This window comes from Impatiens glandulifera, unplaced genomic scaffold (genome assembly GCF_907164915.1).
Source record: "Impatiens glandulifera unplaced genomic scaffold, dImpGla2.1, whole genome shotgun sequence".
In the NCBI taxonomy this organism is placed as follows: domain Eukaryota; kingdom Viridiplantae; phylum Streptophyta; class Magnoliopsida; order Ericales; family Balsaminaceae; genus Impatiens; species Impatiens glandulifera.
Window position 1 is genome coordinate 67123 of NW_025919802.1, and position 13974 is coordinate 81096.

The window sequence follows — 13974 nt, forward strand, 5'->3', positions numbered from 1 at the left end:
ATATTTTTATATATCATAAATTTATAATTATAAATAAACTCAATAAAAAAATCTAAAACATAAAAAAATACAATAATTATTTTTCTTAAAAATACTTGAAAATAAAAATTACATTTCTTACAATAATTAAAAATACATCTCTTATGATACTTAAAAATAAAAATTACATTTTCCATAGTAATTAAAAATACATCTCTTATCATGCTTAAAAATAAAAACTATATTTTCCACAATATATAATAATACAACATAAATAACTGTTTTAATGTAATTTTTTTTGTTTGTGTAGTATAATTTGCGTTTATTTAATGATGTTTGATTTTTTTTTTATGTGTATAAATTATTGATGTATAATTAATTTTATCATAAATTATTTTTAATGAGTGCAAGTTTAAAAATAAAATTAGTGTTTAATTTGTAAAGTCTATAAATATATTAGTAGTTATTGAAAAAGTTAAAAAGTTAATGTAAAATGAAATATTTCTAAATTGTATTTTTGTGTTTGAAAATGTGCCTTTATGTTAGAGATGAATTATTATTTAACATAACATTTAATATATTTTCATTTTAAGAATAAGATTATGAGTTGGAGAGGCTTATACTGAAATCTCCATATATGCATGAAATATGCACCGCAGAACATACATTGAATATATATATGTATATAAACTTCTTAATAGTTGCTCTCAAAGCATGACTTTGAAAATTCTCCTTTCGTCTTATTTACTTGAAAAGAAAAGAAATTAACTTGTTTCATAGTAGACAAGTCTTAATAACGTACGTTGGTGTGTCAATTTTAACCAACTTTTGAATTTATTGTATTCTTCCATGGATCCACCACTTGCCTAGAAGCTCATGACCAACATCCAGGAAATATACTAACTTAGAAAATTATTATTGGATACTGGGTCAACTGAAGTCATGTTTACTTTTCTTCTTTTTAGTTTTATTTTTCCCTTTTTCTGATCTCTATATATAAGGTGTTAATTTGTTAACTAGCATATAAAATATATTAACAATAAGCACAAGCAAAAGGGTGTAGAACTTGACATGGCTACCAATAACATGCAAATTTTCATCCTAATTGCAATTTTATTTGTGTGTAATTTCTCAGAGGCCAAGAAGACTAAAATTGTGCATGTCGAGTTCTATATGCACGACATTGTGGGTGGCCCCAATCCTAGTGCAGTTCGAGTGGCTGGCCAGTCTTCTAATATAACTGGGCTTAACCCGATCACTAGTATGTATGGGTCCGTTTTTGTCATGGATAATGCTCTGACGTCCACTCCTAGTTTAAACTCAACCCTTATGGGTCGTGCACAAGGAATATATGTCATGGCTTCGCAACATAACGAGTTTAGTCTTTTAATGACTCTTACATATCACTTTATTCAAGGATCTTACAACGGTAGCTCGTTTAGTGTGGTTGGTAGGAATCCAGTTATGAATGAGACCCGAGAGATGCCCATAGTTGGAGGTACGGGTGTTTTTAGGATGGCACGTGGATATTGTTTGGCTAAGACATACTCAATGGACCAAATGGATGCGGTGGTAGGGTATAATGTCACTATTTTTCATTACTAGTTGTGTGTATAGAATATGAATTCGAGTACTTTGCTTAATTTTTCATTTTATTATCTTTGTTATAAAATAATTATACCCATACTTGAACAACATTATATCTCAATAATATTTTGTTTATTTGAATATTAATAAATTTTGAATAAATAGTGTTGGAAATTATGTCGTTTATATAATGAATTTGAGACTTTATATTCAACTAGTGTTAAACTTGCACGAGAAATGATAAAAAAAATTAAATTTAAAATGTTCGGACGAACTATCTAGATACCTCGTTAGGTCATTCGAATGCAGTAGGTGTGCGACCATCCTACGAAATGACAAGGATGTCAAAAAGATGAAGAGTATATTTACTATGTATTGGTCATCCCTAGAGAGGAGATTGAAATTGTCGAGTCTATTGAAAATGAGATAATGTACCCCGAATATAATGATCATTTGAGGGACTAGAGGAGACGATGGAGAATGAAACAAAATAATGGTGGTCTTAAAACAAATGAAATGCCACGGAATATTCTAAACAACAAAGCAACTAACAATAATTTTAAGATAAACTTTGTAGTCTATGTTGTCAGCAGATTTATCTAGACCTCACAGAATCAAGAGTACAAGTATAGAGTTATTAGCGCTACTGCCATTTCTAATACGTAATCAAGCATTGAATCCTTAATCTGTGAATACTCTAATTTTATTTTATTTAGTTTCTTTGCAAAGTAAACTAAAGTTAAGAATCTTAAAGTAAATTAGTTTATAACATATCTACGTGTACTAATCTAAAACATGTAAGTACGGTTCAATAGAGTGGCAGTAAGGGTGACTTATCTGTCAACTTTTCCACTATCAACGACCCAATTCCAAAATGTCTATGATATAAAAATCTACTTTGGCTTCTCATCTCAAAAGAATAACACACTACATGGATAATCTTCTTGTCTACTTTTTGTGTGATTGAAGAGGAAGGTAAGCCAAGGGGGTTCTCTAACATAACTTATATTGAAAAAAATATTTCTAAAACAAGTGCACTTGTTGCATCCCTCTATGAGCAGAACACGTGAACAAATAGATAAGACAAGTAACCAACCAATTTCGAATCGCTCGAATCGTCCGTAAAGATGGAACATTCAAATAGACAAATAAACCTATTCATATGAAACACATTTTACCTCCTTTCTATAAGACGAAAATGCGCGAGAAAAAAGAAAACCCCTTCCCTTTTTCTCGATATTGAGAAGAATGTATTTAAAAATATTAAAAATATGGTTATGAATGTGAAGGCTAAGAAGAAGGACATCATTAACACTAGGAATGATATTTTTTTTTGCAATTATTTAGAGCTTTTTAGGATCTGTTTCAACAATAGAGACGGGGGTCTGACTATTGTTAACATCTTATGACTTTCAATTCGATTTTAACTCTGTTAAAAGTTAAAACCCGTTTCAAATCTTTGCAAATATTCACAAACTCTTGAATAAATTCAAGTGCGGAATAGTTTGTTGGATTTGAAGCTTCATACAGATGAATGCAGTCAACAGAAAGTAAAAGAACACAAGGAGTTTTATGGATGTTCAGAGATAAAACTCCTATGTCACCCCCTTCTTCCTCAACAAAAAGGATATTCACTAGAAGACTTTGATTGGTATAGAACACACTATACAAACCTAGTCAGAAACTACAAGACTTAACAACCGTCTGCTTCTGAATTCTAGCTAAACTCACAGTTGAAAAAAACACCCTTTGTTCAACTTAAAACACTGAAATTTCACACAGAAATATTGTAGATGAATTACAGAATAATAACACAATGAGTAGTTAATTCACACTTGAGCTTGAGAGAGATTAAGCAATAAGATCGCAAGAGCAAATGTACAAGTGAGAGATTAAGCTTGAGAGTTAAAACCAGTGACTCGTTCATTGTCCTTGAGCATCTATTTATACTTGAAGTACACCAACGGTCGAATCTTCCTATTGGACATGTGGCATGTGTCCGTTGGACGACCGCATATAGTACGATAGTATATCAGACTGTGAGCTTTGGGATCGTGGCCGTACAAGACTGATAGTGCACTGATGTTCTCATAGATCGTGTTGTACTGAAAAGGTACAACGAGGGAAATTTGAATGATAAACGCGTACGTGGTAGTGTTTCATTTGTTGGCATAACCTGGCTTGTCAGACTATTGAAAGCAAGAGTTGTAGACGAGATGAGTAGAGAAACAGACGCTCCTTCTGACGTTTGATCAAGTTAGACGATGTCTAACTATGCTTCTTCTTTAGACCACGTCTAAGAAGGTTAGACGACGTCTAATCACACTTCTTATTCGGACCGCGTCTAAGAAGGTTAGACAACATCTAATTGCGCTTCTTTTTCAGACCACTTCTAAGAAGGTTAGACGACGTCTAACCGCGCTTCTTCTTTAGACAAAATCTAAGAAAGTTAGACGACATCTAACTACGCTTCTTCGTTAGATCACGTCTAAGAAAGTTAGAAGACGTCTAACTACGCTTCTTCTTCATACCACGTCTAAGAAGGTTAAACGACTTCTAACTATGCGCACTACTTAGACCACGTCTAAAGGAGTTAGACGACGTCTACTCGCGTACAACATAGACCACGTCTAAAGGACTTAGACGACGTCTACTCACGCACTCCTTACACCACGTTTAAAGGACTTAGACGATGTCTTCTCGCGCACTCCTTAGACCACATCTAAAGGAGTTAGACGACGTCTACTCCGTCTTGTCTTCTTGCACAAAGTCGTCTACTTATGCCTCATGAGCTTTAGACGTCTATTAACGTTTCCTAGAAATGTACCTACGAAGAGAAAGTTTCACCACTTAGTCTTATTCATTTGCATGATTGAACTAATCTCTTCAGCTTTGCTTGTGCATAACTATGTTTTATTTGAATTAACCCGCACATCATTAAAATAATGTCAGGCCATACTTTAATAATGTTTTTAAATACACTTATTTCCTATGTTTATTTTAATCAATTTGACTAGACTTAGACATGGAAATGTCAATGAACAAAAGAACAATTTTTTTTTTTTCAATTACCTTAGACATGGAAGTGGCGATTTAAATAAATTTATGACTAACAAAGAAACATTAACGTCTCACATGTATGTCCTACTAGATTGTCCAGATGTGAATCCATATTATAGGTAATAAACCATCATTTCATAATTGTTAATTTTAATTTTAAATATGATAACTTATCTTAATATCATTAATGTAGGACTTTTTATGGCATGAATATTTTAGTAGATTCTGATGAAATAGATTGTCAATTTATGGTTCCGATCAAAGGTGATGAACTAAAAATTTCAATTTTTATTTTAAGTAGAATTAAAGATTATATTTAGAATTAAAGAAGAGCTAGCATGACACCCCACAGTCATGGAACCCCGCTTAAACTCAAAGTGCTTCTAAGTAGAACTAAAGATTATTATAATTCACTTTGAAGGTTTTACAAGAATAAAGGGGATCATGACAAAGAATTAACGTATTTCATATTATTTGGTCCAAAGACACCAGCAACCTCATATTCAATGTACTTCATTAATGGCTATGTGTGGAGGATTGATGATTTCAGATCTAATAAATCATCCATGAATAGTGGTACTTGCATTCATGCAAATCATTTTGATTATTATAGACTTTTGAAGGAGATTATTAAATTACAATACCCTACTCTGTGTTTATGTGTGTTTAAATTTAGATATTTATGGTTTAATCATATTAGATGTAAAGAGTTAATGAAACTTATCGATTGATTGCCGTGAACATGAAATGGTGATATACTAAGTACAACTCCTTTATTCTTTCTCAACAAGCTAGAAAATTTTACTGTTAGAACTATCCAACCATAACGAATGATCATAATTTTAAATGGATGGTCGTTTGTAAAATAAAAGCATAGGGAAAGATAAAAAAAATATGACCAAATGAAGTGGTGTATCAACATGAGTATCCTACCATAGAATTATAAATTCCCCTGAATATTCTCTTATATGATATCAATCATTTGAGTGAATCAAATGTTATAAATGTTGAGTTAGATGGATTAGATGAAACTGAATTGCATGGAAATGCTTCGGAAGAAAGTGAAGATCTATAAATTGATTTAGATAATAGTTCAAATAGTGATGTTAATTCCATAGAAGGTGAAGAACAGTTAGGAGATGACATATTTAATGTTATAGTTTTAAATATATTGCATATTAAGTTGCAAATTATTTTGCATAATATTTATTGTTTTTTTCAAAGTGGTACATGTAGTAGGGAAGATTATTGAATAGTGTTCATTTTAGGGTTTATAGAATATGTTTTCTAAAATGCATTAATTTAGAGTTTATGAAATACGATTACTTAAATCTTGCTATATATATTTTATTGAAATAGTTTTTCAGCTAATGTAAATATATATATGATTTTAGTTAGAATTCATCCATTTAGAATCTAACCGTATATAGATGATTTAGTTAGAATTTAGCTAAATATATGATTTAGTTTGAAATGAGAATGTTTAGGAATGAGTTTAAAACTATATATATATATATATATATATATTAATGATATATACAACACCCTTATACAGCATCTTCGCATAACACCTACCTCATTTGAAAAAAAGAGAAAATATATCTTAAAAAAAATAGAAGAGAGAGAAAACTATTTTCTCTTTTTTTCCAAATGAGGTAGGTGCTATACAAAGGTGCTGTATAAGGGTGCTGTATATATCATTACTCATATATATATATGATTTTAGTTTCAAAATAGAATGTTACAATGAGTTTAGAATTTTTTTTATAATGAGAATGTTTATGAATGAGTTTACAATGTAGCTATATATATATATATATATATATATATATATATATAATTTAAATTTCAAGTTAGAATGTTTACAAAGAGTTTAGAATATAGATTAAAATGAAAATGTTTAGGGAAGAGTTTATATTGTTTTAGTTTAAAATTTGAAATTAGAATTTAGATTTGACTATGTTAGCTAAATTTGATAATTTATGTATATCATGATCTATTTATGGTCCTAATTAGTTTTGTATTTGATATTTGTTGATTAGACTTTTAACTAATATGAGTAGACAATCTCAATGAAAACGAGATTTAACTGAATCAAAAAATATAGAATCATACAAGATATAATTTATTTGTATCGATTAATTCAATTAATGAACTATAATATCATTAGTTTTGAATTTAAATATCACATATATATATATATATATATATAATATATATTATTATACGGATGTATAATAATATAAATAATATAATATAATAAATTATAATAGAGGAAATGATGGAGAATAGTATAATAGGAAGGTACAAACAATAATTTAAAAAAAATCATTTTATAAATTTATTACTTGATTTAAAAAATTGAATTATCGGGTCCAAGTTAAACCCGGTTAACCGACCGGAACCAACAAAACCGGTAGAACCAGAACCGGTAAAATCGATACCATTAACGTCCGGTTAACTGGTTTGTAAAATAAGAGGCAAAACCGGTCTTAACCGGAACTGGTTAACCGGTTAACTGGCCGATTGAACACCCCTATATATACGCTATCATTTATTAGTTTCTTTTTTTATGGAAAATTTGATGATCCATGACCATTTCCCTTACCTTTTAGGTTTAAATATCATGATTGATCTTTTGATCATACTAATTTGTAAGAAAAAATTAGTAAAAATATATCAAGATCATACTAACTTGGAGCTTTTGCATATATGTAACATAATCCAATAATATGATCAATTGATTCTAAAAGATCAAAATTTTAATAATTTATTGTTTCTATGTTTACACCATGGTGGCGACTAAAAATTTAAGGCAAATCATTATGTTAATGAGTGGGAGAACACTAAGTACAATGAAGAAAAGATCATTACTGTATAAATATTGATTTCGATACATGGTGGAATCAACTATATGGAGGAAGTACTGGAATAGAAGTTATGAATGCTAAAGTTTGATAAATAAAAGTGTAGATCATATAGAGGTGGAAATAGTTATGGAAGAAGAATAAAGTGTGAATATGATCTCAAACTTTTACACTTTTTCTAATTCATGAGAATAATTACCCCACTTACACTCAAAGCGATTTCAAATGAAATCGAACCCGTAATTTTTTGCTCTCTTAAGTCGACTCTTACCACTAGACTACCTTAGTGGAGTATAATTTTCCTAATATGTTAAGTGAATAAGTGAATTTTCTATTTTCAAAAATGGGATGAAAAATCTACCTTCATCACATCAATCAAATGATATTATTTTTATCAAATAATCATTCATTCATACATGTAAATTTAAATTTTTATTAGAATACAGCTATAGCTACAGGAAGACTAAAAAAAGAAGAGAAATTAAACCTTATTCCAAGCACATCTTTTGGTTTGCAAAATCGACCTTCTCACTTCAATAAATTAAGGTGTAAATGAAAATGACATATTAGATTATCGGTCCTCCACCTTTTGGAAATCCTATTAAATGATGGGATGTGTTATCTTATAAGAACCATATGTTTAGTCAAAATTTGCGTCTAATCTCCTAGTCTTAGCCCCCATCCACTTCTATTAGACTACTTAATTTAACAAATACTAATTGACAATAATATCATTCACTAGATATGACAACTCTGTTATTCTAGTCAGAACAATTAATATTCTTTTATTATTCCTTAGTCCACAAAAACAATAATTTGGTGGAGGGGAATAAAAAGTTTATAAAACAAAAACTACTGATCATCTCTCTGTGGTGTGTTTTTTAGTCGTAAACAATTTATAGGGACAGGACTTTCAAAGCTAGTAGTTAATTAAGAAGGTTTATTTGAATAATTAATATGAAAATATGTATCCACTAAAGATTTTTAGACTCTACCTTCCTAGATGAGGAGAATAATGATTTAATTGCATTATTGCTTTACTCAATAAATATTACAACCTCATTTTGTAATATGAAATATATATATATATATATATATTCAAATATAAGAATAATATATATTTATCCAGATATATATATAATATTATATATAAAATTATATATAAAAATTGTTGGGTATTGGTTGGCCAAACATTGTGGCACAATCTCTAGTAACCCATTTATTGGACTTGACCTAATAATATAAATAGATAATACTCTCTTGGTGGGAGACATATGTCAAGCTCCTTTGTGGTGTTTGGTGACTAGAGAAAGAGTTGTCGCCTTTGGTGAGGTAGTGGTGCAACAGAATCGATAAACAAGAGAAACTGAGCCAAACTTCAATCGCATTCACACCCAACAGTGGTATCAGAGCTAGGGTTTAGGGTTTGTAATTGGTGTTTGAGATTAGTTTGGAGGATATGAGTTATATTCACCAATAAGTGCATATTTGTTTCTTCTTTCATCATGCAACTTTTATTTTCTACTTCAGATGCTACTGGAGGAAGAAGAAAGCAACTGCCTCTAGAGAAGAAGTCGTTGATGTCCTGTTCAACCGTTGTATGTGTCACGTATGTCGCGACCGATGAGAATTAAAGTCGCCGTCGTTCCACTACTAAAAAGATGAAGCAACAAATCCCCGAGTGGGGTGGGTAATTAAGTCGAAACTTTATTTCAGTTTCGCAAGGTATCATAGCTTGAACCCTCCTATTAATTTCTGCCAATTGATTGTTGATTGCTTTTAATTTATTTGATAGTATGTCTGGTGTTAATCAATATGGTATGGTTTCTTTTGACGGAAAAACTGATTTTAGCATTTGGAAATAAAAAATGAAATATGTTTTGATTCAGAAAAAATGATTTAAAGTTGTTAGTCATGTTTATGTTGTTGCTGATACCGTTGAGAAAAATAGTGTAATAAAAAATGCTTGTGCCTCTATATATATACTTGAATTAATCTGATTCTGTGATAAGAAAAATTAGTAATTTAGAGTGTGTAAAAACCTTGTGGGATAAATTATCTGAACTTTATACTAAAACTTCTTTGTCTAATAAAATGTTCTTAGTTGAAAAAAATTTCAAATTTAGATTGGATATGTCCAAGGACATTGAAGATGATCTGGATGTTTTCACTAAACTTATTTCTGATATTAAGTTGTGTGGTGATAAGAACAATTATGAGTATACCCCCATTGTCTTGTTAAATGCTATTCCTGGTTTTTTTAATGTTGTGAAGTCTGCCATTAAGTATGGTAGAGACAGTGTCACTCTTAATATTATTGTCAATGGTCTTAAGAGTAAGGAGTTAGATTTGACACACTCTGTGAGGGGTAAATAGTCTGGTGGGGAAGTCATGCATGTGAGTGGTAGATCTCAGAGTAGGTCGAGTACCCAAAAGAATGTCAGTAATGAGAGTTCTAGTAAGAAATCTCATCCTTCTAGTAAAAGCAAATCTAAGTCTAGGTCTAGTGCTACAAAGTGTTATAATTGTCATAAGTCTGGTCATTTTATCAAGGACTATCTTAAGCCTAATAGAAATCAGCATATTGAAAATACTAATGTGGTTGTTTGTGAGGGTAATATGGGTAATGTTTTATGATTAATAATCTATGTGATTATGCTATCTTGAACTATGTGTTATCTAATTCTTTGTGTAAATTTGATTGGCTAGTTGACTCTGGTTGTACTTTCCATGTGACTCCATTTAGAGATTTGTTTTCGAACTATAAAGAGATTGAACATGGTTTTGTGTCTATGGAAAATTTTAAAAATTGTAATGTGTTTGGAAGAGGTGATGTATGTCTAAGGTTTTCTTGTGGTTCTGTGTTTACTTTGAAGAATGTGAGACATGTTCCTGATTTGCGTTATAATTTGCTTTCTTGTGCATCTCTTGAGAATGATGGTTTAGAGGGAAAGTGGGGGAAGGGTGTTATGAAAATTTTACGTGGGTCTCTTGTTATCTTTACTACTAAAAAGATGAACAATTTGTATGTGTGTCATGCGAGACTGCTTGTGACTCTATGAACTCTGTGATTGGTGATAAATTTGTTCTTTCGCATAATAGATTAGGTCACATGAGTAATAAAGGTCTATTAATTTTTGCATAAAGGTGGTCACTTTGGTAGTGATAAATTGTCCCCCATCCCCTTCTATGAATCATGTGTGATAGGAAAACATCATAAGGTGAGTTTTCTCATCACCTCATACCCAAACGTATCTAAGTGTACTGATGTCCTTGCATATTTGCATGTTGATCTGTGGGGTCCCTCTAGTGTTGCTACATATGGGAGGAACCAATATTTTTTGTCCATAATTGATGATTATTCTAGGAAAGTTTGGGTGTTACTTTTGAAACATAAGTCTAATGTTTTTGAAAAGTTTAATGAGTGGAATATTTTGATTGAGAATCAAATAGGTAAGAGAATCAAGACTTTAAGGACAGATAATGGTCTTGAGTTTTGTAATAAACAAATGAATGATTTATGTGTTACCTGGGGTATTAAAAGACATAGGTCTGTGCCGTACACACCACAATAGAATGGTATTGCTGAGAGGATGAATAGGACACTTCTAGAGAGGGTGAGAGCTATGTTAGCGTCATCTGGGTTGTCTAAGAAGTTTTGAAGGATGCTTTGCTTACTGCTACTTATTTAATAAATAGGTCCCCTAGTGTTCCCTTAGGAGGGAAATGTCCTGAATCTGTGTTTTCAGGTAAACCTCTTGATTTGAGCAACTTGAAAGTTTTTGGTTGTGTTTGCTATGTGCATCAGAAGGTTGACAAGTTGGAGACTAGGTCCAAGAAATGTGTGTTCTTAGGCTACCTTGAAGGGGTAAAAGGTTATAGGCTTTGAGATAGAAGTGAACATGGGCTTAGGATTATGATAAGTAGAGATGATGTCTTTAATGAGAATAATTTTCCTTGCTTGCATATTTCCCCCACTCCTATTAATGATGCTCCTAATAAGGTGGAGCATGTGTCCGTAGTGTTTGATCAACCTGCTGAACATGATGTGAATGTTCTCAATGAAGTGGAGCATGATAATGTGCATGATATTGATGATCTGCATGATTCAAATGTTTTGTCTGATTAACATGATTTTCTTGATGATTTGAATTATTCAAATATGTTGTCTGATTCACGTGATTTATCTAATCATTTGCATGACTATCAACTTGCTAGGGATAGAAGTAGAAAAACTGTTAGAATGCATGTTAAATTTAGGGATGATAATTTGAATAATTGTAATATGTCTGAATTTACTTTTAACATGTTTGAATCCCTAAACTGTAATGACCCTAGCTCTTACGAAGAAGTTTTGAAGTCTAAGTTTTCTACTGAATGGATTGTTGCTATGAATAATGAGATGAATTCTCTGAGAATCAATGATACTTGGAAACTTTTTCTCAAGCCTCCTAATTTCTCCTTAGTGAATTGTAAGTGGTTGTATAAGGTGAAGCAATAGTCTGAAAAAGTTATATTCAAGGCTAGGTTAGTAGCCAAGGGATTTACTCAAAAAGAGAGAATAGATTATGCTGAAATTTTCGCTCTTGTTGTGAAATTCACTACTGTTTGAATTATGCTTCCTTTAGTTGCTCACTTTGATTGGGAATTGAAGGAAATGGATGTTGTTACAGCTTTATTACATGGTAAACTTGATAAGAATATTTATATGCATCAATCTGAGGGGTTTGTTGACCCCAAGTTGCCTGATCATGTTTGTTTGTTAAAAAAAAGCCTTGTATGGTTTAAAACAATCTCCTAGGCAATGGAATATGAAGTTCGATAAGAGAATGCAATCTTTGATGTTTAAAAGAAGTTAATATGATCATTGTCTTTACTTCAAGAATACAGACTTTATGCTTGTATTTCTTTTGTTATATGTGGATGACATGTTGATTGTTAGCCCATGTCTGAAGTCTATTATGCATGTGCAAAAATTGCTTTGTGAAAATTTTGACATGAAAGACTTATGTGATGCTAAGAAGATTTTTGGGCATGAATATCATTAGAGATAGAACAAAATTTTCTATTGTGTTGAATTAAAGTGCATATGTTGCTAAAATTTTGAGTATATTTTCTATGTCTGATGCTAAATCTGTGAATGTGCCTCTTGCTTCCCACTTTATACTAAGTAAGGATCAGTCTCCTAAGACTGAAACTGGAATAACTAAAATGAAGAATGTGTCTTATTCCAATGCTATAGGGTTTGTTATGTATCTCATGATTAGTACTAGGCCTGATATTGCATATATAGTTAGTTGTTTGAGTATATTTATGTCTAACCCGGGTATGCCTTATTGGAATGCTTTAAAATGGCTTTTGAGATATCTAAAAATCATTTTTGATGTTGGCTTGACTTTTCTAAGTGTTTTGTAGGTATTAAGTTGGTTAGTTATGTGGATTCCAATTATTTTAATGATAAGGATAATAGAAAGTCTACTACTTTCTATGTGTTTAATTTGTGTGGATCTTGCATAAGTTGGAAGTCTCAAATTCAACTCATTTTTGCTTTATCTACTACAAAATCTGAGTATGTAGCTATCACTGAAACTTTTAAGGAAGCAATTTCGCTTAAGGCTGTTTTGTCTGAAATTGATTTTCTTGACAAAAATGTGATTGTGTTTTCGGATAGTCAATCTTCTATTCAACTGTGTAAAAATCTTGTTTTTTATGATAGAACTAAACACATTGATGTTATGTTTCATTACATTCGGGATATTGTTAAAAAGGGCATTTTTAAGTTAAAGAAAATTCCTTCAGAATTTAATCATGCTAATATGGGTACTAAGTGTTTACCTGTTGAAAAAATTATTTCATGTAAACGAATTTTAAACTTTGACTTAGGGAAAGCTCTTTGAGGTTCGTCCTTTCTGGGCATGGCATGCTTTGTTATTTTGCCTTCAATCTTTGTGATTTTCCCATACTTTGTGCTCTTGCATTTGATCTTTGTGATTTTCGCATGCTTTATGCTTTTGCATTTGATCTTTGTGATTTTCACATGCTTTGTACTCTTGCGTTTAATCTTTGTGATTTTCCCATGCTTTGTGCTCTTGCGTTTGATCTTTGTGATTTTCGCATGCTTTATGCTCTTGCATTTGTTCTTTGTAATTTTCACATGCTTTATGCTCTTGCGTTTATTCTTTGTGATTTTCTCATGCTTTGTGCTCTTGCGTTTGATATTTGTGATTTTTGCATGCTTTATGCTCTTGCATTTGATCTTTGTGATTTTCACATGCTTTGTGCTCTTGCGTTTAATCTTTGTGATTTTCTCATGCTTTGTGCTCTTGCGTTTGATCTTTTTGATTTTCGCATGCTTGTGCTCTTGCATCTGATCTTTGTAATTTTCGCATGCTTTGTGCTCTTGCGCTTGATCTTTGTAATTTTTCCATGTTTGTGCTCTTGCCCGTGTCTTTGTGACACGAGTTTACCTTGGGTATTCTCT

At 31.3% G+C, this 13974-nt stretch overlaps 1 protein-coding gene across 1 annotated transcript; it reads left to right on the forward strand.

Moving 5' to 3' along the window:
- Window positions 1-959: 959 nt before the first annotated feature.
- On the forward strand, window positions 960-1647 carry LOC124918467 (dirigent protein 22-like). Its single transcript, XM_047458615.1, has one exon. The coding sequence runs from the start codon at window positions 1051-1053 to the stop codon at window positions 1582-1584; it is 534 nt and encodes a 177-aa protein (XP_047314571.1). The 5' UTR covers window positions 960-1050; the 3' UTR covers window positions 1585-1647.
- The last annotated feature ends 12327 nt before the right edge of the window (window positions 1648-13974 follow it).

Bases quoted from the DNA above. Each gene is read 5' to 3' on its own strand.
- LOC124918467 (XM_047458615.1), top strand. From the start codon at position 1,051: ATGGCTACCAATAACATGCAAATTTTCATCCTAATTGCAATTTTATTT.